General features: G+C 41.3%; 1 protein-coding gene across 4 annotated transcripts; it reads right to left on the minus strand.

The window, feature by feature from the left end:
• Positions 1 to 4,107: 4,107 nt before the first annotated feature.
• LOC143355237 (uncharacterized) lies at positions 4,108 to 24,123 on the minus strand. Of its 4 annotated transcripts, none has more exons than XM_076789892.1 (10): positions 23,672 to 24,123; positions 13,090 to 13,344; positions 12,226 to 12,325; positions 11,611 to 11,731; positions 9,547 to 9,757; positions 8,776 to 9,171; positions 7,142 to 7,510; positions 6,160 to 6,438; positions 4,901 to 5,116; positions 4,108 to 4,439 (listed from the first exon to the last, which is right to left on the minus strand). In XM_076789892.1, exons 2-10 carry the CDS (start codon positions 13,211 to 13,213, stop codon positions 4,288 to 4,290), a joined length of 1,968 nt encoding a protein of 655 aa, XP_076646007.1. In that variant the 5' UTR covers positions 13,214 to 13,344; positions 23,672 to 24,123; the 3' UTR covers positions 4,108 to 4,287. The 4 variants fall into 4 exon arrangements, with proteins under 4 accessions (XP_076646007.1, XP_076646008.1, XP_076646009.1 ...); XM_076789893.1 differs by lacking the exon at positions 23,672 to 24,123 and adding an exon at positions 18,273 to 18,294; XM_076789894.1 differs by lacking the exon at positions 13,090 to 13,344 and having other exon boundaries at positions 23,672 to 24,121.
• Positions 24,124 to 24,755: the final 632 nt, after the last annotated feature.

Genomic DNA, 24,755 nt, shown 5'->3' on the forward strand with positions numbered 1-24,755 from the left:
TTCCTGATAAATAATCAGAGCAGTTGACGAGATCGTCATTTGTTGAATAATGACAGACCGCGCGGCTCTACGATTCGCGATTCCGTCGTTCGTGATCGATTGCTACAGTCAGGGACAGAGAGATGTCACAAATATGCTGATAAATGTTTCATAGCAAACTACTCGAAAAGAAAAGAACTCGTCACTCGATTGGTGATTAGAGTCTCGGCGATCGAGCTTCTTGACCCCTCGAGGTACAGGTCTAGGTTACCGCGGAATTGTCACAAACATCGTGCACATCTCGTTCACATACGCCGAGGCATTACTGTAACATTCTGAGAACGTTTCGATATTGAATACGACAGGCTAAATATGGACTAAAGCGTACAAGTTTGTATTTAAAAATTTCAAGTTGACCTTCACGGGGGGGGGGCTCTTCAGTACAACTCTACACGATCGAATAAATGTCAGCACGATTGTATTTCCTACGACGTTATCCCGTGACGTCTATACCTCTCTTTTTCTACTATTTATCTGTATACAAATACTTCGTTAAAGTAGGTCTAGGATAGGAGTATAGGGTACGCGGATTCAAATTGCAACCTGTCCAGAGACCTACAGACATTTCTTCCGTCGAAACGATTCAGGCTCGCCGGTGATTCACCGATGTGCACGTTTCAACACGCAATACCGCCATAAAGATTGACTCGCGTGCGCACGTGCATGTTTATCTGTTCGCTTATGAGCCGCGCGGGCTACGAACACCGTGTGTTGCAGTAAATATTTTTACGCGTTGTCCTCCACGGGCAGAGGCGGTGGACCCGGGAAGAAGCGGTCCAGCCGAAATTTTCGGTCCGAGTTTTTCGGCTCGATGGGCAAACGGTTGAATCGCGACGATTCGACGCCATCTCGTTGCGTCATGACAGCGTCGAGCGATGCCTGTCCTCTTCAACAGTAACTCGACTTGTCGCTCGAGTTGCCCGGCACCACCGTGTGACAGCCTCGTCTGTGTCGCAGCTGTTTACTCGTCAGCTTGTCGGGCTCCTCGATGTCGTTGACGACGGCGACCGTGTGCATCGAAACCTTCCTCTGGCCTTCTTTGTAATCGGAGAAACACGGTTTCGGCGTCCAGTTCGTCCCGTAGGAGATCGGCCGGATCTCCATTCGTGCCGGATTGTTCACGTCGCTGGAGATCTCGGATCGACAGTCGTCGCAGACTGAACTCGCCTCGCTCTCGTCCGCTGGCACGATGGTCTTCGTCGGAGACACTTCCTGCGGCCAGTGTTGCAACAGGAACGTCAGAATTCTGAGCGACAGAAGACGAACACCATATGACACCTCGGTCCACAGAGTAGACTGGCACAGGTCGAACGATAGCGACCACATTTTCTACCGCTGTCAGCGGAGATGACATTCGAACACGCTTAAGGGCCCCAGGGCAGTCACGTGACTTTTTAATTAATAATTTCCATTTTCCGTCTTGGTCTTAAGTCTCTGACTAAACTTGCCACATTTTTTGCTCTGTATTATCGATATTATGGATTCTGACGTCAGAAACGTGCTTCAAGTTTTTGGCTTTATTTCGAAGAGAATCAAGACAAAATATAGCTGAATTTGTAGCTGGAGATATTTTCTAGTGCGCGCTGGCCTCGACATCATCCAGAAAACTCATCCGATGGCATAAAAATGCTTGGATTCCACGGCATGCGCATCGTCAATTTTTGGCCTACTTCGAACGTTTATATTACCAAATATCTAGACTGAACCTTTCTCTTTCGAATGAGCCCTTAACAGCGACAAAATATTCGTATCTAAGGACGAGAACTTGAAGCACGTAAAACCATTTTTTGACGGTAATGTAGTCACTCTACCTTATCGCAAATCTACGGCCCCTTAACGAGACCGTAATAATAGATTAAACGTGTAGTTTAAAATCGCGTAATCAATTATCGAGAACTGCATAGTAACCTTTTGAGCAAACAATTTGCGTAGTACTTCAGCCTCTCTAGAACAGCCCTGAATCCAGCCCAGAAAGTTCTGATAGCGTATCGCACCGGATTCGTCGAGATCGAGCAACCTAAAGTGGTTGTCGCGATTGACATAGACGCGATCCAACTAATAAAATCGGCTGACACCATTGGCGGTTGCAACGGCGAAGGGTAATACGAAGACCAAACGCGTTGCCACCACTGATAGGAAATTCCACGGTACTCGGACTCCTGTGGGAAATCAAATTTTTCACAGGTTAAACGATCGTGCCGAACTACTGTCGCAACTAATATACGTTTAATCTTGGATGCGTCTGAAATTAAAGTGTCCACTTGCAAACGACGTACAGCGACTCGCACAATTGTTTAGACACTCTTTAAATCAGAATAACCTTTCTTTAAAGTGAACCAAACTATTTCAGTTTTTTTCTACGAGGCTAGAACTAAAAATTATGAAAAAATTAATTTATTTACACGTTTAAAATTTTTCGCCTCGAGCACGTTCCATCGTTTCCAACGATTTCCAATCGTTTTTTGAATAGTTCGCGAAACTTCTACTTACGCAAGTCCAATAGTTCCAGATGCAGCAATAGAGCAATCTTTGAAGGATCAGCCAGAACCATAAGCCGGTGATAGCGACGACCCAGCCGACCATGACCTTCAACCACGAACGTACCAGATGTTACCTTGAAAGCAACTTCGCTGACGAATTACACTCCGCGACAATACTATAAGTATTTACAAGTATTACAATACCAGGTATTGTAATATTGTAATAAATACGGATCACCAAGTAAGTAATAACATTGTATATACACAAATTCGTTTTCATAACACAGATTTGTACGGTTCCATATAGTGTGATATAGTATTGTCGCGGAGTGTAAAATTCAACTAATAAAAATAATTAAGAGGGAAAATCTGTTGAGAAGTGACCAAGTGAAAATTGGAGTCCAGCAAGATCCGAAGGTTATACCTGAACACTATTCCAAAGAATTTAATGACCGAACGATATCCGATGCACACGATCCAATTATTTGAAGCATTCGTGTGCTGCAGAGAAAAGCGCAATAAATCGAGATGTTATTACCCGAGTTAGTCCTTTTTTCCTTTCTAATCATTTGTTACTATGAGACTACTTTCTCTACGATGGACGGAATGTTCACACGAACAAATAGAAATTGCTTAATTGGAAATTGTTCGGATGCTGATGAATGGAAAACTTTGTGCGCTCGTGGAGCATATCAAATGACGCGAGCGCTTGGGTATTAATTATACGCTGTAATTATGCCGTGTAGTCGAAGACAGGAACGCGCGATAGGAACCCTCTCCTTAGATTAGCTCAATCATGGTACCTGGAGAACTTTGTAAATCCACGTGCCCGTCAGATGGTCTAAGCTGTTGAAGGACGGTGGACTTCTCCATAGAACCATCGTCAACGCTGCCATGATCAAGAAGGACGGCAGCGTGTGTATGAAGTCTGGTCCAACGGTGATTTTCGCATACTCCTGAAAGACTTTGTGCTGCAAAAGAAGTATCTCCTGTGGGACGGAGAGCAAGGTCACTGTTTGATTGTAGAGGGCGGTCAGGCAGGACATCGCTGTCAAGGCCAAACGCCGCCAGCCCGATCCTTGCCAATTTAATCACGCCAACATCGAACGTTGCCGCGATTACGGTTATAGGCAGTCGGAGGCAGTTAGAACGTGACGTTGCAGACGAAATGAACCACGGCACCAACCGGGTTCCTTTGTTTTTTTATTAATCATTTTATAGGAAAGGTCGCGGGAATTTTGTGCACTTCACACGAGTTTCGCCTACAGTGAATCGCAGTAACATTAGGACTTGGATTGTTTTAAAAGTTAGGAATTAACAATTGTATACAACTTTTTTACATGGGCCTATGTTCAAAATTTTAAAAATACTTTTTTGCAGATCTGTGTGTCAATTATACATATTCTGAAAATTTCATCGAAATCGGTCAACGGTTACAATTAGTTACAAAAGTTTGAAAATGATGAAAATTGCTGTTTTTCGCAATTTTCTATAGAGGGTCAGGAAAATAGAGGGTCACGTTTTAAAAAATAAGCTGCACACTTTGTAAACAAGTTTATTGCAACCTCACCACTTCTCAATTCAAATACGCTTACCACAGTTTCGTTACGATACTGATAAATGAAAAATGGAAAAATATGATATGAACGTTCATTTATTAGAAAAAAATCAAGCAGTAATGAAATGTTTACCAATGCGTACATACTTTCAGTCTCCATGTATCTATTTACAACCATATATACAAACACGTCTTAAGGTAGTTAGCAGTCTATATGAGGAAGTAGTCCGGGCCAACGAAAGATCCACACCTGGGGAAGTCTTCTGGAGCGGCTACTACATCGCTCGTCTCTCCAACTTTGAGAATCACGTCCAAACCGCGAGTCCAATCAGTAGCGTGCTCGTCTCGCAGCATCCAGTAACCTATATTGAAGTCGATAAGTATGTAATAAACAAACATCGAAACGTATGTCCAACAAGCACGGGAATATAGCCAAAAAGATTTTTGGTACTCGGGGAACTGCCGCTAATTTGTTTGCAAGTGTACGCATGAAGGACACAAGAAGGTCATCTTCATTTTCTTTAATGGAATCGTATAATCTTGTACTCGGTATTCTTGCTTTAACACTGCACAATTAAAAACCGCGGTGTTCCATTAAAAAAAAAATCATAGTGACCATGACATGACCTTTATCCCTTCACTCAAGGTGAAATAAATATTTGGTGGAAACATTTCTTTAAAAATTCTTTGTTTTTTTTTATCGTTTCATGACTTTCAGAGGACTTTAAATTTACTTGAATTGTACAACTTTTTTGTTCGTTTTATTTGTACGGTGCTTCCATTCGCAACTGAACAATTTGGATAATTGCGTTGGAAATCTTACCTGGATTATCTGCTTTGAATCGAATAGCCACAGCACCGAATTTTGGTACAACAACCGTGTCCTTAGCTACCGCGCAGTCCAAATTTCGAGAGAACAGCTGTCCCTTGTTGTCCAAGTTTTTCATTTCTTGCAAGCTCACGCTGCGTCCGAATTTTCGCGCGCCTACCACGTAGAAAGTGTATCCGTGCAAATGGTACACTAAATCGTCGAGGCCACCTTGAACAAGATGTACGTATTTACCACAAAACTGTTAGAAATGTTTTGCTATCTGCTTGACGTCTTAAAGACTTTGAAAAAGTCCGAACACGATGTACGGGAGAATAAACTGAACATTTAATAAACTAGTTCACGCATGAGATCTCTTTTAAGATCGAAGATTTTAACGTGAAATACTGTTCAGTGAAAACATGGAGTAAATTAGCAGATGAGAAATTAGATAGTAGATGAGAAGAAATTTTTCGAAAATTTTAACGTGAAATACTGTTCAGTGAAAACATGAAGTAAATTAGTAGATAATTTTTCACGCGTTCAAGTGGTTTTTTTTCACAATGTTCGTGTCTTGTTTATTCTGAGGAGTAACGCTCGGAGTTGAAATAAAGATCAATGTTCCCGGGCTCTCCGAGCAGCTTGAATATGGATCCAGTTCCTTAACACAAGGTTACGCTCTAACAAGGTCACGCGACTGCGACATCAGTCGTTTGCAAATTGCTTTGTAACTGACGAGAGTTTATAATTAAGAGGATTTACAGTATATGCACGTCTATAATTAAAAATATGTAATTTAACCTTAAGATTCCCGAGGAACATTTTTGCTGAAGATAACGAAACTGTTTTACTTGTTATTCGACATAACCAGATCTCTATCTCTACTTTATAAAACATAACAGCCTTCTACAAAATTATTCATACAATGAATAAAAGAAAATAGTCAAAAAAAGAAATAGTCAATTTTTAAAATCGCAGTCGGATCCGCACGTGGAATAAACCTGATGCGATTGATCGTTCATTTCGATTCACACAGGTGCACTTTAAGTCTAACAGGGTTGCGTCGACCGACCAGAGCGGTGATTGTTGCAAATTGCGTGTTTACCGCGGTGGTAATTGAAAACCTAATTTCTTCTTTCGTTTCATCAGGAACGAAGCCGTAGAACGTTACACATATGAGGTCTCTTAAAGATGACGCGTTAGCTTCTGGATACGGTGACGTGATTCCAGGAGATACGTGGTTTATTTTCTACATTTCGGTACATTTCGGTTACCTTGATCGAGGAGAATAATTTCCACGGTCGCTCCAAGCGGTATGTGTCTCACGTGAACACACTCGCACGTGCTGGCCACGTTGCCATTGCCGAGCCGGCAGCTTGGCTGCGATGACAATAAAGTTGTTCCCTTGTTTTCGTTGTGGGAGTCATTGTCGGCGTCGTAGAGACACAGGTTTTCCTTGGAGACATCATCGCCTTGAGTCAACAGAGGCGACGATGGATACGTGAAGGTAACGTTGTTCACGTTAAGTACTCTCGTTTCTACACCGCTGTCGCCTAAAATAAGAACAAACAATATTTCCTCGAACACGTTCCCGTTAAGTATACTTGTACTTAAGCCCGGCGACACGGTTGGCGATAATTCGATTACCAAAATAAGAAACGTGGTCGTGTCACTTGATGGCAGAAATATTGTGGGAAAAAAGAATTAATTATTAGACGTAGCAGTATCAGATAATTTAAATATGCTACATAATTTACATAAAAGTACATGTAGGTGAAAGTACAAATAATCTGAGGCATAAATGAAGTCCACCTCGGAAAACCGAAACCACTTTGTGTTGGAACGCGTGATACATATTGGAACCGAACCGTAGGAAAAATTATGATAATTATGCTTGGATAAAACAACTAAAGAAGAATTGAAAACTCGAACTTTAAATCGTCTCAGTTTATAAGTATAATAGGACCATTTTCTGCGTTAATTATATTTCCGCAATTTACGAACAAGATGTAATTTGATCGCATTACCAAAACAACCTGTTTCAGAGCTATCGACATGCATTAATGATACCTTCGGACAGATTTTAGCAATTACGCTGCCTCCTGCGAAACGATCATTATATCAGAGACTCTATTTCAACAGCAACAATTGTAAAAGAAACTAATAAATGCAGCAGTGAAAGTCAAACCATACGACTGGCGCAGAACACTCAGTGGATGCGAAGGTATTCAAATATTCGACAGATCGGTAACGTACCAATTATATAATTTGTTTGGAGCTTGTAATTTATCGGTAAGTGTATCGTGACGTCCATCCTCGGCGCAGAGAGAGAATTCGGTATCTTCCGGAACGCCTTCAAATCCGTGACGCAAAGGCTCTCGGGATTTCCGCATTTCTCGGCCGGATTCGTTGTCATAGCCAGCCGTTTGGTCGGTGTCTGCTGCTCCTCCTCGATCTGATCGATAATTTCCGACGCAGATAGCGGCTCTTCGCTCGAGCTTCCCGTATACTTTAAAACCGCAGCGCCGTTTATAGGACTGGCCCCGCACTCCTTCGACGTGTGCACGTTTATCCAATAAGAGCCGACGCGCTTGTTCGCTTTCAAGATGAAGTCTGCCCTTTCACCTGCGTAGACAATGACGATGTCCTTAAGTGCGAGTTCTTCGTAGCAATATTGTCATGTTCATACATTAGGGGTACCCGTAAGTAATCAATTATGTGCAAAGAATTTGTTTTGCCTTTAGTTCTGTACCGATCGTTGAAGTTTTCGGTAAAGCAGCCTGTGTTCAAAATATTCTAAAAAGTACAATTTTCTTTTACAACCCTGTAATAAAATGGCCGCGTCCGTACCTTCCGAGGATCATATTCGTCATTGCATACTTTTTCATTTTCATGAAGGATTTAATGCAACGGTAACAACAAAGAAAATTTGCAAAGAAGGTTTGCTTCTGGTGATTATGATCTCTCTGACAGGCCTCGAAGTGGAGGACCAGTTGAATTTGATAATGACACCATAAACTCTCTAGTGGAAGCTGATCCGAAATTAAGTATACCAGAATTATCGAGAAGCCTTGGGTCCACATGGTCAACTATACAAAGGCACCTCCACGAAATGGGAAAGGAATATGGGTACCGCATCGATTATCTGAGACCAACGAGAATATTCGTCGATCAATTTGCACTTCATTGCTACCCAAATTTCGTAGAGATCCATTTCTTCGCAGAATCGTTACCGGAGATGAAAAATGGATTCTTTATGATAACATAAAGCGTTCCAAGCAATGGCATTCCGCAAATCAAACCGCAATATCAACCCCTAAACCTAGCTTATCACTTAGGAAGGTGTTACTGTGCATTTGGTGGGACTGTCGTGGCATAATTCACTTTGAGTTGTTGAAACCTGGAGAAACAGTTACTGCTGAGTTGTATTGTCAGCAATTACAACAGCTGTATTCAGAACTACTGAAAAAGAGGGCATCTTTACAGAAAAGGTGTAATACTGCAAATTGACAATGCCCGGCCCCATACAGCGAAACTCACTCAGGAAAAAATCAAAGAACCCGTACTCACCGGATATTGCTCCCTCTGACTATCGTCTTTTCAGATCTCTGGAGCATTATTTAAGAACTAAAACATTCGCTTCTGTAGAAGGTGTAAGGAGGCACCTTGGGTCATATTTTGCTTGACGAACCCTGGATTTCTATAAGAGGGGGATTGAAAATTTGCAGGAAAGATGGCAAACTGTCCTTGATAATGATGGGGACTATATAATAAATTAAGAAATAAAAACTTGAATTTACTACAAAGTTTTTTTTTTAGATTTCAAAATAATTGATCACTTATGAGTCCCCCTAACACATCCTTAAACGGATAAGCTTGTGCAGGCGTACCTGTAGCCAGAGTGATCGATGTAAGTTGCCGCGGGTCCACCGGGTGCCCATCGAGGGCAATCAGCAGAAGGGGATGAGCATCGATCGAAATAGTTATTGGACAGGTTCCAGCACCACCGGCGTTCGCCAAACGGAACCTGTGACGACGGCCGGGAACGACGGCGAACGTTGTAAACGGGACGCTCGGTCCGTTTGGCTGACGTCCTCTCCCGTTGATCAGAAGCATCGCCGGTTTCGTGTAACCTTGGCTGTACGTGGTTTCAGTTGTATGCTGCCATTGGGTCACCAGGACCACGTGCTTCGGATCGTCGATATCGAAGAGGGAACGGTGCGGGTCTCGAATGTCTGCTTGCTTCACGATCAACGCGCCGAAAATTCCGTTCGCAACGTCCGCACCTGAAAAGTGTTCGGCGTCCATTATTTTTCACAAATTCTGTAAAATTGATAAACCATGATACCCGGGCACGTCTTCGCCCATAATACACATCAGGGAAGAAAATACTTATGACCGATACCAATATAATCAGTTACAACATTTTATACACTGGGTGTTCCATTCGAAGCGAAATGATGAACGGTATCGAAAAATATTCCAAACGAAAGTTGCATGATTTCAAGGGCGATATGATTCTATGTTAGTGGATTTTTGGTAAATGGAGGAGTAGAGGACATACGAAGGTCACTTTCAATGTTTTCAATGGAACAATGTAGTTTTTAATACGCAGATCAATATTATTTCGATGCCTGGTGTAAATATAGATTGTGAATTACCAGCGTGAGCATGCCATAGATGCGTTCCAGCGGCTGAAGCCCGGAATTTGTACTGGAAAGTAGTGTAACTCGGTATCGGGCATTGTGTGATCAAAGGTGCTCCGTCCATGTACGGTGTCTCGACTTGCGATTGTCCGCGCCAGTGCATCGCAGCTGCTTTACCCGGAAGCCGATTAATCACGTCCACCACCAAGATGTCGTTTTCACAAACCTGAATGGCAGAAGAGCTTGTCGTTCGTGATTGCGGTCAACCGAGCATATCTCGCTATTATAACAACCCGCGAACATTCGCTAAAGCATCGCTGTCGACTCGTACACACAAGCCTGATAAAACGAAAGAGAAAGCCGCTGAAGAATCTTTTATAAGCACACGAGCGCATCACTCAAAAAGACGACCTACCTATATGGAATTTTGCTCGACGAAGCTCGTAATCGTTAGCTTTTTTATTCTGGCTCGTGTCCAGGCAACATTTCAATAACATTGTTTTTACATTTTTCTGCTGAATTATTTTTTACCAACATATTCCTGACACTCTTCTGATTCGAATAACACCAAACGCGACACAAAGGAAACCGTCAGGGATAGAGAAACTCTAATCATCGTAGCCGCGGAGGAAATTATACGGCAAGGGGTTGTTGATACAATATTATCTAAGCGAACAGAAAGTCTGTCAAAATAGCTTGCCGGTGAACGCATTGATGGAAACTTCAGAAGAGGAAAAACGAAAGTGATCTATATGACTCACCGAAATGAAACAAGAACACGAGTTGCCTTTAACGTGTATACGAAATTAGAACGGAGCACACCATATAATCCCTCATTCTTGGGTATTGCAACATCGGTGACAGGTTATTTAAATACGTACTCGTATTATGTAAGTCGGTGTACAGGGTAAAAGTAAGTAACACGTGTTCATCAACGCAGAGAACGTAGCGAAATGTGCATTACGCGAATAACTCCTATCGGGTTTTCCATCTGGAAAATTCGATCCGCTCGCCAAGTGGATCTGCATTTAATATCATGTATGTATAATCTTCCATCGAAACATTCCAAGAAATTTTGCAAAATAACGCGTTCAATGTTGCACGCGTTTTTCCCGATAAAACATCGCTTTCTAATTTCTGCAAAGGGTATTAACATCGCGCAAATTGTTCTTCCAGCGAAAGTTTTTGTTAATATGCCACCATTACTCTTAATGGGCCATTTACGTTTCCAAGTTGTTAGTTAGACGATGTGGTAAAAAGATATTCAGCCAACGTTTATTTTATCGCTGGAAACTGTTTACGGAACCATCCGATGTATTAATCATTACTTGAGATACGTTCAGGTTCTTTCGATTATGTAAAAAGTCACGATGTCGTGAATCGGTGCTGTGCGCGATTTGTCAGGAAACATAACATTTTATATAATGTAACAGGAGTATAAGCGGTTTAGAGATGAAATAATGCCGGTGATGATCGTTAAAGGTGCTTTACTTAGGTGACTTAGGTGACTTTATTTTAAATCGTCCCTATTAGAGATTTGTTAATTATTCGTAAGGCGGAGTAAATCCATAGAAAGCGACGGAGATTATTTTCAAAAATGCATACCCTCGCGGAGTATGCCCGCCAGTGGAGGGGATAGTATTTGGTTAAACAACACAAGGATGTTTGGTTTAACAACACAAAAAGGTACAACTTAAAATAGTACAAAAGTTAAGAAAATTAATTGTTTTCAACTTATTTAGATTATTAAAGAAAGAAAGAACTTTGTTTATTGTGCATAAAGATCCGCAGTCCAAAAATTATTGTAATACAATTTCAGCATTGCTTGCGTAAGACACTTGTGTTTTGTAGAACTTTTACTTAACTCCTCGTTATTGTTGCATTAAACGACTCGTATGGGAGCATAATAGAGTTATGGCACGTTGTAGCAAGTTCTGAAATGAAGGGGGGGAAACATTTCAGACTGTAAAGGGTCAATGTGTACATGAAAAATTTGTAACTGGTTATCTCGTGTTTCCCACGCCTGTTTCGTGTCCCTTGGAATCAGTTTCCAAGTTTCGCTACGAATTCTTGTCTTACCTGAATAGTAGGGCCGGGTAATTGCCGATTGACCGCCAGGATCCCTCGTCTCTGTCCGTCGGCCGACACACAATGATTCGACAAGCATGCCGTCTCATTTTGCGGACAATCGCCGCATGATCTGGGCAAAAAGTTCACGTGTAAGAAATTGAATGGATTACCACCGTGCCGTAAACAGACGTTCGGATAAAGCCATGGCCTGCTCGCTCGGCAAGCTTCCGCGTTTCGACTCGCGGAGAAATTACGTAACGGTTGTTAACTCGATCTATGATTCCAAATAGAGGCGTAGTGGTGTCCAAATTTATATGAAGTTTCATTATTTCATTTGCGAAGTAGGAGTCAGACTAGACCCGCGCTGGGAAACAATTGGAATGGTTCGCGACAAAATACTAAAACTCGGATGAATTCGGACGAAAATTGTAAATGTCACTCCACAAATTCTTTGTCACCAACAACAATTCACTACTGTGCCCCTTTAAAAGTCAATTTACACTAGTAGTAGGGTATTGCAATAAGAATAAATGCACCGCAGTAGTCATAAAAATTGAAAATGTTAAAAATGTTGAAAAAATACTGAAACAATAAGTTGCAGTATAAATGAAAATGTCACGTTACTTGCTAAGCGACTGGAAAACCTCGAGAGTGAGTTTCACTCGGCAAATCATCGGCCAATCCAAGTGATGACATGGTCTCTCGCAGGAAAGGAATATTTGTTCTGCAAAGAAACAGTAAAATATAGTAAATGAACGTGGAAGAGAAGCTATCTTTATTCTTAATGAATAGGTCTGAGTGTTAATTGAATTAATTCCCAGGTGTACCACGTGCCCTGGTCTGAATGAGACAAAAAATTCTGAGAGAATACACTGACCAAGGAACATCGGCCAACTGTCGATCACGGATTTTGATGAAACTTTGCACATTTATAGTGTTCGGCAAAAACTATTTGACACGTATTTTCTCTCACTGGCGGATAATCTGGTTTAGGGGATGAAGCCCCTCAAAGTAGGGGTTCGAAAACGCTTCAAGCTCAATAACTCGAAAAGTAACAGACATATAAAAAAAAATAATGAAAATGAAAATTACTTGGTCTTTTTATCAGGAATAATAATGGGGCATCGATTAATTCAGTTTTTTTTTTGCTATTACAGCGCCACCTATGATTTTACTCCAATTTCGCCTCCGCCATATTACTGGTTATGAAAATCCAAGTAATTCTTATTTTCTTGTGTCTACTGGTTTTCGTGTCGTTGAGCTTGAAGTGTTATCGCGCCCCTATGCCCCACTTCGAGGGGTAATTTCACCCCCTAAACTTGTTTATCCGCCGATAAAAGAAAATACGTGTGAAATGGTTTCTGGCCGAGCTAACAAACGTGGAAAGTTTCATAAAAATCGGTGATCGATATTCAGACGACGTTCCTCGTGAGATGTAACTGTTAGTTCGTGTCTAGTCGCGATAGTCGCGTGATGATGTACACTTACTGGGCCTGTAATTATTAACGTGCAAAAAGGTCGCCGCAGCCGCGATCATAAAAACGACCACCAGAAACCGTAGGCCGTAGGTGGCCGACGTCATCGCGCAATTCGCACCCTTTGCAGACTGCATCGTCTAACCGGTTTGTTATACAACGATAACAAAAGGTGACTGCATTCTCGGTGACAGCAACTCTCTTCCCAGAAAATCTCAAAAGCAACCTTTAGCTGCTTAGACCTCTGAGAATTATGTTCGAGTTCTCCCTATTCCGCAAACAAGCCAGAATCACAGGTTAAACACGGGATGCAAGAATGAACCGTCTGACGGTAAAACTGGATCAACTTTTATCAAATCCATTTTATGTCAGAATTATATCAGTGATTTTCTAAGTTTACATGTATCATATTTTTTTTTTTTTTTTGTTTCGGCTGAAACGAAACATAACCAGCACCTGCGCAGATGGTGAATAGTACATCATTTTCTATACATTCCGCGTATTCCTATATGAGTAAATGTTATATTTGTGACGCCTGGTATTTCCTCTTATTTGATCAGTGTGATTATGTATTAACGGAGAGAAATGGTTCCGGCAATGGAGTTTAACTTGGCAGGATAGGACATGTTAGGAAAGATTATTTACCTATCTGCAGTAATGGCTCGATATTATGCGAAAAAGAGTTAAAATAATCACACAACTATTAAGGTTTTTTCCTTTGTGAGACTTTTACCAACGTATTTGTGGCATTTTTCTGTTTAGAACGAGACCAAACACGGTGCAATTTGGATCGTATTTACTTGTATAATTCACGATTCAGTGTAACCTCGATTATCCGAACCGATGGGACTTGAATTCTCTACATGTAACTAGCTCCATTCAAAGTAAACAAGTTGAACAAGTAAAAACAATTGAAATTGTGTCGTGCTTGGTATCGTTTCAATCAGAAAAATGTCACAAATACGTTATTACAAATTGTATAAAAAATTATTGGAAACTAAAAAGTTTTATTCTTGGTCAATTATGAATGAACCGTGTCTGTACGCTATATCGAGACAATACTGAGTGCAAATAATAGGATTACGAGCCCGCAACGATCCAAATGACCAGGCTTTGGTTCGACTGTTAGATGTTTCGCAATTCGATTATGCGACAGGAAACGGTGACAATGTCAAGATAAAGTCTGACACGTGAGGGATGAGCAAGTTTTGTGTGCTCGGTTGAGAACGCCGACAAAATCAGCGCCGAACGCCGGCGTTTTGACGTCACGAAGTGAAAGTTACTGCCGAAAAAAGCGAAAGTAATCGCTTTGCTGAAGATGAAAGTCACAATAGTTTAATACTTCGATCACCTCGCGACCATACTTCACGGGGCTAGGCGCATTAACCTGCACTCGTTAGCCGCGTTTTACGCGACGCACAAAGAAGTCTTTCGAACAGAACAATTTGCGAATCGAGTAAACGCTTGTGGTGTAACGTTTACGGTGTAACTTTACGTTAGAGCGGCGAGGTCGTTGCCACTAACGGGAAACGACACCATCCTCTCGGAGACGAACTCGAAGATACGACAAAGCGATAAGCAAATAACCATTAACGCGTAACCGAACCGGTAAAGATTTTCTGAGAAAATACATTACAACTAACAGCAATCTTGTCCCCTTTCGTACAGAAAAATTTTCAGTCTTCCAAAACCTGTACGTACTACAAATTAAGACGGCATTAGCATACTCAATTTCACTGCGAGCTTATATAAAAGCGTAGCATGTTCATAAATTTTTATTGCTTCTTTCATTGCTCACAAAAATAATGTGCTCGTTTGTACCTGTCTTTCCTGTAATTTTAATGGTGCATAAAATTTTCATGAATAATAATCTTAATATTTGCTTAATTTTAATATTGAAACTAGTTTGTTGTGTATAGTGTTCAGTACGAGAAAGAAAGTTTATATTCATTGCAGATTTTATGAATTTCTAACAAAAATGAGTAAGGCACGATTTAAAATAGAAAAGAAATGATTAGCAGTTCGAAATTTTCAGATTCCTCGGGTCCATTTTGACTCACAATTAAACCCGTTCAATCTAAATTCTAATTTTCTAGTAGCAAATCATTAGCTTTTTATGTTACGCCCAAGAATAAGAAGCAGTGAAAACTGCTTCACTGATCGGTTGCGGAATTGAAGCGGATCGATCTTCTTATCGCGAGTGAATGATAAACTATCATGCGCCACAGTCAAGCCATGAATGTTCTGTGGAACACCGATGACGTAAGGTTAATATCAGTTTTCCCCGGATATTCTTTCGCGAACTATCGCGAACAAGGGGGCAGGCTGAGCGAGGTTAAATAATGTCTTCTAGGGATGCATGAAGGCCACGCAATCTCGTTCCTGTTCTCCTTTAAACGGTGTCATTAGGATTACGTAAAATCTTGTATAATCCTCGCATAATGCACCCCAGTGGCGTGATTCGTTCACATGGCCGACGCAGAATCACTCCTGGCGCCAGCGTCACGGAATCCTTGCGGCGATTTTAATTAGCCCCGTGCCGTGCCACTCGGGTTGCAACGCTCCTGTCCACACGTGTACCGCACCGCAATTAAAACGAAAATTGTCACACTCTAACGCACAAGGTCGACAAAACGTCATTCGTAAACGAGAAGCACAACACCACGGTCGAGGCAAACGATGGAAACGAGTGAGAATTTCGCGAAATCGCGAACAAATATCGAAAATGAAAACACGTGAAATTCATGTGAAAGAAAATAAGCATAAGGATAGTAATAAATCCACTCGCTAATTGCGTATGGTAAATAGCAACTACGAATGGTGGCTATTAACCCCCGCACACCCCCTCTCTTGCTTTACACTTTGAATCAACTAATTCTGTATTAATGTGATAATTAGACTGCGGATCTTTCAAGACAGAGGAGCCTAAATGTCTTTAAATATACGTCCTTTAAATTGTACGTATTTTTGTCATAAACGCACAAAATCCGCAGTCCAGCGATAATGAAATAAATGGATGAGTTTTCACCCTGAGGTACATATAAGGTTTAAAGGATCATATGATCGAAAGGAGCATCTTCTTCAGCTTGGACTGTTTCGAGAAAATCAGTTTTGCGAAATAAGTGCACAGAAGAAATTCGAAATGGATGATAATAGTACGTCTATGGAAGGAAAGTAGTAGAAGCTATAATAAAGGATACATTCAGTGATATAGATATGGTAATCCACTAGTTGAGATACAACGTTTGTCCAGTTAATTAACCACAGCGGAACTATACAGCTAAATTTTGCCGTCGTCACAAGAATTTGTACTCTCTGTAAATTCACTGGAGCGAATTGTTTAAACAAACTCTGAAGGAAGAACCACGCTGTTTTGGAAAAGACAGAGAGAACTATGGAATAGTAGCTGGCGAAGTACAATCACAATTGATAATCAATTCTTCGGAGCAACACGAAGAAACTGATAATGGAAAACTACTTATTATTAATTGCGTATGATATAGCAGCTGTAAAATATGATCCATAAAGCCGAAAATAATGAGGAATGCCATATTCTACTTCATCACAACTGCCCCAACCTGAACCCAACACACGAAACTCGTAAACACTTGCGCTTTCTCATGAACAACTGAGCCGGGCAACACGAGTCCGAAATTCGTTGCCAGAACACACCGATGGTGTCCTCTCCCGCTTTCCCTTTCTCCTTCGCGTTCTCGTTCTTTTACCGCCGTGATATGCACGACCCGCTAATGCTTCTAGATCGATCATCCGTGGCCAGTCCAATCATTTTGTTTTTTTTTACAGAGAAAATCCGGTCACGAAAGGAAATAAGTTACCTAACTTTCCTTTTCCGCCCTCGGGGCTAATGACTGGCAATTATCTAAGAGAATTTCGATTACTCAGTCTTATCGTAATAATCTGAACGCAGTAATAATCCTACGTAATCGCTAGATTGCGTTTGTTGTGGTAATTAATAGCTGCTGAATTAGAGACAACGGAAAGATTAACGTGTTCGCAGGAAGCATGTTTTAAAAAATTGTTAATTATGCATGAGAATGGCCCGCTGTCCGAGGGTTAAACGTGACACCAGTACGTAAACAGTATTTTCATAGTTATCCGAGGCTGTCTGCGTCCGCCAGAAAAGTTTTCCCAAACTACCGCTTTCGTTGCAGTTGATTTCGTGAGGGGTCAAGTGCAACGAAGGTGTCGGTGCGTGTTCGGCCCCTGGAAACCTCAGACAACTATGTTACATGGACACCATGATGTATGCTGGAAAGTTCTTCGTATTTTTTCTGTTTCGTCCGTGTTTAGATTCAACTTTCAAGACGCCTAGATGTTCCTTTTCTTCCCAGAATGTTTTATTGTATATCGTCACTGAAGCTCACCAATGGCGCGTCCGTCGCGCGACAACAAAAAGAAAAAGCACCTTCTCGTCAAAGTCAACGATTGACAACGGATAATCCAAACCTCCCACCGTAATATATAGCTTGAAAGTTGAGTCGTGTTACACACCTCGGTGTTTTCTCTGACGACCACGTGTACGCAAACAAGTTGCAAATTTTTCCAGAAAATATGCACTTAAAGCCAAAGACAGGTGAAATTCGAAAGAGAGGCTCGAAGGCATTAGAAAGCGTATGCGATAACTTTCAAGAAAACAAAAAGGAAGAGTCTCTAGTCATCCTGCGAAGCGTCGGATGACGATGTCCTATGTGTCCTCGAGCGTCCGTGTTCTGCGCTTAAACTCTCATCGAGGAATAATAATATTCTCTATAATTTAATCGATTATTTCCAAGTATCTGTTCGCTAAATCACTAACCAGTGACGTCGTTTACTTACGCATAAACCTGCACATAATAATTACGATATGAAATATTAAATGAACTCGATCGCATAATTTCGTCACATAGAATTGAGATATCTCCCTTTGCTATCAGCATAATGTCCAAAGGACTCTGAAGGAAAGTGTCCAGTGTGAAATCATGTTCGTCCCCGTCCGCTAAGTTTGATCGATGTCCACGGTTAACCAGCACCAACGGGGGAAACGATTAAAGCAAGCATGGCATCACGAAAGCCGCGGCGAAACGAGAGGAGCTCGATTCGACGGGTGAAAACTGAACACGTCGATCGATCGGGCGAAATGATTCCGGAATGAAGATCAGTAGGGGAACCAGTTTAGAATTTCACTGCACCGTGTACCTATCGACTGCACACGTGTACTCGAAACGATCCGAACCAAGTCACTGTCGCGGTTTCCGTCGACGACTGAACATTTTCGCCAAAATTTCGTTGCCAAAACTGGAGGCGACCTTTCTCTCTCTCTCTCTCTCTTCCGTGACACCGACCCTCCCTTGTGGCTCTCCCTCTAGCCGTGTATCGCGTATATATCGCGAGCTTCCGTGTTCTAGCATTTCCTCCGGAACAAGATTCGTTCGCGATCAACAACCGGTTCCGATGACAATCGACCAAGCCAGCCAGCCAGCCAGCCCCCCCCCCCCCCCGCTCCGTTCGCTGGCAAAACCATGTTCGAAATATGTGTCAGAGGCGTCGAAACGACCGAGTGAAAGTTGCCCAGAGGGCTCGCAGACGGTTCCACACACCCGCGTATCTTACCTTAGGCTTTTCGTTACGTCTAGCAAGAAACTGCACGCATACTTTCATCTCCCGACATTTCTGCGGCCACCCTTTCCCCTCCCTAACCCCCGCCACGTTATCTCTCTCTCTCTCTCTCTCTTTCTCTCTGGCTCAGCCTGCCTCTGCTTTCCTCTGGTTGCACATTATACACCCAACCTCTCGCCGATGATCCGTGGTCCAAAAGATTTCACTTTCGCTGAGAGAGGCTCTATTGATCCTCCCCGACTGGAGAACGGGTACCGTTCCCCTTTGATCAGGCGACGGCGCGCTTTCTAATTGTCGCCAGGATTCGTCTCTGACCGAGCTACGAGACAGCGAATAGTACCAGCAAATTAATCGGGATGCTGGCCATTGACAGGATTTTTTGAGATTGTTGCGCATGTTTGCACGACACAGCTTTCTATAATCGTGTGCTTTCTATAATCGTAGCGTGAGTAATTATACTTCTTACTCGATGCGTGCCGTTCATAATCACCAGCTCCAGCTTATAGGCCAGAACTCTAAAAAGACGCAGGCTGCCAATCAAAAGTTAAACGGATTTCAGAGAATTTTCTCTTAATTGCAACTTGATGTCGGTACGTTGATGTATGTGTTAGTAGATGATGCCAATGACGATGATGATGATGTTTTTTGTGATGATTATTTAGAGCCAAGCCTAGCTGCTGCGCTATTCCGTTTGTGTGTGGTTGGCTGTCGAATGTTCGAGCTCGACTCAAACCAACTTTTTCAGGTAATATTGCAATACGATCGTTTAGAAGCTTGATTATTCGATGGAAAAAGTTACTTTGTTACTTAATTCCAATGTTCGACTCACCCGCACTGCAGGTGTACAGTGTACGCTCGATAGGCGCGTTAATGCGGGGCTCCAGAGCATTCCGAGGAGCTGCATACTTATCGCGCGACCAACTGCACGCGTGTCGTCACAGCCACTGTGCTGTCTGCTTTCTTACTTGAATTACCAGTGCGTAATGATGGCAGCCTCAGGTGAGACCGAAGAGTGCCCGCGCGCGAGTAACGTGTGTGCGAGCAACGACTCTAATTTGTAGGTACATACTTGAACGGTGAACAAGACTTCGAGATGCATAAACTTCGATGGACCTTAATGGTTACACTTTGTCTTGCTGGTATTAGATAACATTTGAGAACATTCTCACCACAAAATGAACATGCATATTCGATCGCGTCATACAGGTTATTGTAACGTGCTGCGCGGTTAGTGTGACCTCGCGTTTACGTTCTGCTAGTCCGCATAAGAAACTTGATACGTTTCGTCGATCTGTGTTTACCGATGATTCGAATGAGCATAAGGAACTTTAATCGCCTGACTCGACGTATTTTCATTAAGTAAATGAAAATAGGGATAGAATAGAAAATTTCCCAATTTTGAAATTCCGGAGAAAAAAATCGTTTTGTTTAACTCGTTGTTGTTCACCTTTAAAGGGATTCTTCTTGACAATATAAGACGATATTCATGCAGAAAGATCTGTAGTCACAGCTGTATTTTGTAGGTATTGACTTTCAGCTATTGAAATTTTTTGTGCAAAATAAATTAAATTTGTTTCCATCTATTGTTCAACTTTCTGTGTAGAATAAAGTTCGCCATTGACGTAATGGCACAGAGAGGGAGGCGTAACTGTATTTCCCTGAATCACCCCTATCTGGCGACAATGTTTCGGGGCCATGCTGCATTATTGGTGCAAACTGTCATCTTCATTCCAGTCACTTTCAAAGACTACAGAGATAAATGTTGCACAAGACTGAAACAAGGACATGTCGTCTTACTTCTCGAAAGTGTACAGCACACCCCTGAAACGATAGAATGCGTTTTCATTTACTTGCGAAGTAGTGAATAAAATTGCATAACCTACATAAGGGATATAAAAAAATGGAAGAAAACTAGAACCAACTGCGAGCAGGTACTTTCTATGAAACTTTCATTGAACCTTATCGAAACACGAGGACACGGAAACTAATTCGATCTTCGACGCCGTCTCGTTTCCATACGATAGAAAGTTGCTCGATAAATGGAACACCGCCTTGTATTGTTTACACGTATGAAATTCCAGTCAAGCACGTAGCACCTGTTTAATTCGCTCCTATCTCGCGTTAATCAATAAAGAAAAAAGACAGAAGCATTCGCGAGTGCGTCCGACAACTCGCATGTGTTTGCGTCAAATATGTGGCCGCTTTCACTTCTATAGGAGGGATTTGCTACAGTTTTTCGTCTTTTCGACCTCACCCAATTCGATACAACTTTCATCTTCAATGATCAGTTTATGCCTCGTCTACATTAATTCTAGCGGGCTTTTCAATTCGCATTACCGGCGATCGAAAAAGAAAACTGCTGAACCGTGTTTTCGTGCCACCGCGATAGCCATGAATCTCAATACGCAGCCATGCGTATCGCAGAATTCAACGCCTGAGATTCATTATACCCAATTTACCCCACATTTGAAACTCGCGTCAGCTAATTTCATTGCTCTCCATATTTTTTGCGTTCATACGAGATTATCGCTGTGAAACTCAGTACACAGGATGTTCCTACAAATCGTAACCAGGAGAAGCTTGATTTCAAATGAATAAATTAGTACGCCAATGAAAGGTCGGAATAAAACTTTTGCATACAATCGATTGACGTGACCCGTCGTCACTAGATCTTCATGCAAGACAAAATGTTTCTACCTGAATTGCAAGAAATTGGAATGGAATAGAAATTTATTTTCTTTCTTAACGTTATTGACAAGTTGAAAATAATGTAATAATACTTTGAAATCGCCTTAATGGTTCGTTTTAAGCGCGCCTGCTGATTTTCGTCGTAAACGCGTAAAATCGACGCATGGTCTGATCATGACCGACCATTTCCGTCGGCGACATTTCCAATTCTAATGCTTTTCGTGAAAGCGAAGACTCGTATGCAAACAGTTGACTGTGCATTAATATGTTTTCAGAAAGAATCACGTTGTTCGTGCTGCCGCGGAGACACTGTTTGATATATGTATAAAAATAACTGCCGTCCACGATGAAAACGTACTTTCTTCTTCTCCCGGTTACGCAATCCCTGGCGAATTACTTTCCCTTGAAACTGGTTTCCTGCGGGTCTCCAAATTGCAGCCGTTGCAAATAACAAAATGTACTTCGGCAAACAAAAACACTTTCCCCGGCCGAGGAAAGACAGTTCGGTTAGCAACTTCGCGAGCCATGCATTTTTGCTGCAGCACGCCGGTTGCGCAACAACGCGAGCGCTCGAGGCCTCAGACCGATTCGTTAAACTTGAAAAGCGTAGCAACATCTATGTAGTTCGACTTTCTTTGATTTTTATTGATGCTTAATGTTGTCGAACAACGGGGAAAGCGTGGCGTAAATGACTCGTCGGGATTTTAAACCGTTTCAGCCGAGATGAAACGCAGCGGGACTGATACGAACACTCGAGTTTTAACTGGCAATTAAACGGTGTCGTAAACACAAAACTGACGTCGAAACGGGCAGGTGTGTTAAAAGCGGAAGAAAGTCGAGCTGTCTTCCTTCTGTAGACAGAAAACTGTACCACGCTTTCACGTTTAACTTTTGCCCGCCGTCAAGTGCGTTAACGTGTTTACGTACGAAGCTTGGCAAACACTGTACCATCAGGAATGGTAATTCAAACAACACGGCCTTTGAAAAAAGTCTATGTATTTAGAATCAAATGATACGTCTATCTCAGAATTAACGTCTTCTGTGGTACCAGATTTAAAAAGTGTTCGTTCATAAATTATTTTTCGTACTCCAAGCACAATTCTATCTTACGAATTTAGAACAAATTCGATATCCCGAAGAACAGTACGTATCTCGTCTAACCAACTTTTTTAAAAGCAATTTACTCGTGAAGAGACGAACACGTTAAGCTCTCACCTGTCAAGTCACTTTTGTTTGAAGTTATTCTAGGAGCACAAGATGCTGCATCACTGTGTCGCTAAATCAATTTCTAATTCTTTTTCCTTCAATTCTCATAACATTACAGAAATTCATTTTATTTTCGTTTATTAACGTACAGTAATGTACAATAAAATGAACATTTGCGAATAAACATATTATACTGGTAAAGAGAAAATATATTTGTACTTTTGCAATAAGTTATTTCTTCGAAGCTTGTACAGTACTATACACATCTTCAGAACTATTGTATTTTTACATTTTTGAGAAAACGCTTTCAAAATGAAATTTGCATTTACTACGTATTGTAACAAGCTGGATAAACAAATTTAACACAACGCTGTCTACCGTTTGGTTAAATTATTCGTTATGAAACGCCATGTATGCAAGAGATACTTCTGATGTAAAGAGCAGGTTATACCGAATCGCATTTCGCGTTCATAACGGTTGTTGTATCTTTGATATAATGCTGCTTGTGGTTGAGTATCTTGAGGTAAAGACTGGTATGAGGAGTGCAATCTTAAACCGAGGTCATCAACCTCCAATCAGTACGAAATTTTCGTTGCGTGAAGTCTAGATGCACTATACGTAACTTAGAGGTAATTCAAATTTAATTCAATAAAATGATATATTTATATCAATTATATAAAAGCAACCTCTACGACATAATTTATACTAATACAGGATATTTCTAAAATTGCTCAAGCCCAGTGCCAGCCAATATTTTCCCCTTAATTTACATTTTCTAATCTCTACTAATCTGTTAAACATCCTCATCAAAAAAGTCTATATTTCCTGTCCCATTCGAAAAATGGATTTAAACAATTTCATTATTCTATGTAAGCCCAATCCAATAATTTCTCGCATCGGTGGCGAAAATTACGCATGCATATGCAATCGTGACGACAGTTTATCGGCTGTATTACATATAAAATTTGTTAAAGTTGAATTATGCGGTGTACAAAGTGTGCATCGTGAGATGATGAAGCATCGCGAATGATTTCGACTGCGGGAGGGTGCAGCGGACACGAATGACGATATCGTACAAAACTGACCTGGTATAGGTGTCAAATAGATGATGGTGGCGACGACGGAGCTCAGACCGACAAAAATCGCGAACCTGAAGAACATGATACTTCGAGTTTTAAGAGAATGATCGGCGCGATCCGGCGAGATTTCAGTGCTCGGCGTGTGCAGCGAGAACGAAACGATCAGGTGCCCGAACTGGCCGGTTGCGTGGTCGCGGGTACACTAGCACGATACCAGCAAGTTCATTGCCAGGGAGAGAGTTGTTTCCTGATTAAAAAGAAAGATCTTTCAACTGCGAAAACACTCGCGCTCCTACTATCCGCATGTCGCGGATCGCGGCTCGCACTTTTGCTTCGTAAAGAACGAACAATTTTTGCTTTAACGCACGAAGCAAATTGCTTGTGCACACCGGAAAACTCTCTGTTTGTTGCTGGAGTAGCTAAAAAACTGGCTGGCTGTAATTTACCGTAGTACATTCTACATGAGATTGTTACACTCATACGTTGCCAGTAAGTGTGTAACATATGTTGACGTGCAGAACATGATACAATAAAAACATGTAACATTATGTAATAGAGAATTTAATATATAGTAACAACGGAAGTCTGTTTTATATGAATCCTTAACTGAGATATATTCTAACGGACCCTAATTTTCTTTTTCATATAATGAAACTTAATGAAATTTTGATCTTTTCTTCAGAAGCACGTCAGTTTACCTTGAATGTTGAATTTAGTAACAGTGTTTGAACTTTATTTACCGTAAGCGTATGCCGATAAATTTTTGCTTGTACATGCATTTTCTAGTACACGAAAAAGTGTGTATTGTTGCTAGAGTAGATGTAAAAATTGCTTGTCTGGCTGACTGGTCAGAAATTGTAATTTATTATAGAAAGTTCTACATGAAATTACATTTATACGTGGTGTGTAATTATGTAAGCAGAACGTATGCTACTATGAAAACATTGTTGATGTAATAGATGAGTTGGACACATTTTATTTGAAATAAGATAACAAATAATCATTTAAAATTATGTATTAATACATACTTGAAATAATTATTTCAAGTACTTTATTATATGATAAATGACATGAAAAAGTATTTCTATTT

The sequence above is a fragment of the Halictus rubicundus genome, chromosome 6 (assembly GCF_050948215.1).
Source record: "Halictus rubicundus isolate RS-2024b chromosome 6, iyHalRubi1_principal, whole genome shotgun sequence".
NCBI lineage: Eukaryota > Metazoa > Arthropoda > Insecta > Hymenoptera > Halictidae > Halictus > Halictus rubicundus.

Excerpts from the sequence above, each read along its gene's own strand:
- LOC143355237 (XM_076789892.1), bottom strand. The coding sequence starts at position 13,213 with ATGCAGTCTGCAAAGGGTGCGAATTGCGCGATGACGTCGGCCACCTAC. Across the intron at positions 9,758-11,610 it reads TACCCGGCCCTACTATTCAG|GTTTGTGAAAACGACATCTT; the intron begins GTAAGACAAGAA and ends TCTGCCATTCAG. Across the intron at positions 9,172-9,546 it reads TCTATGGCATGCTCACGCTG|GTGCGGACGTTGCGAACGGA; the intron begins GTAATTCACAAT and ends AACACTTTTCAG.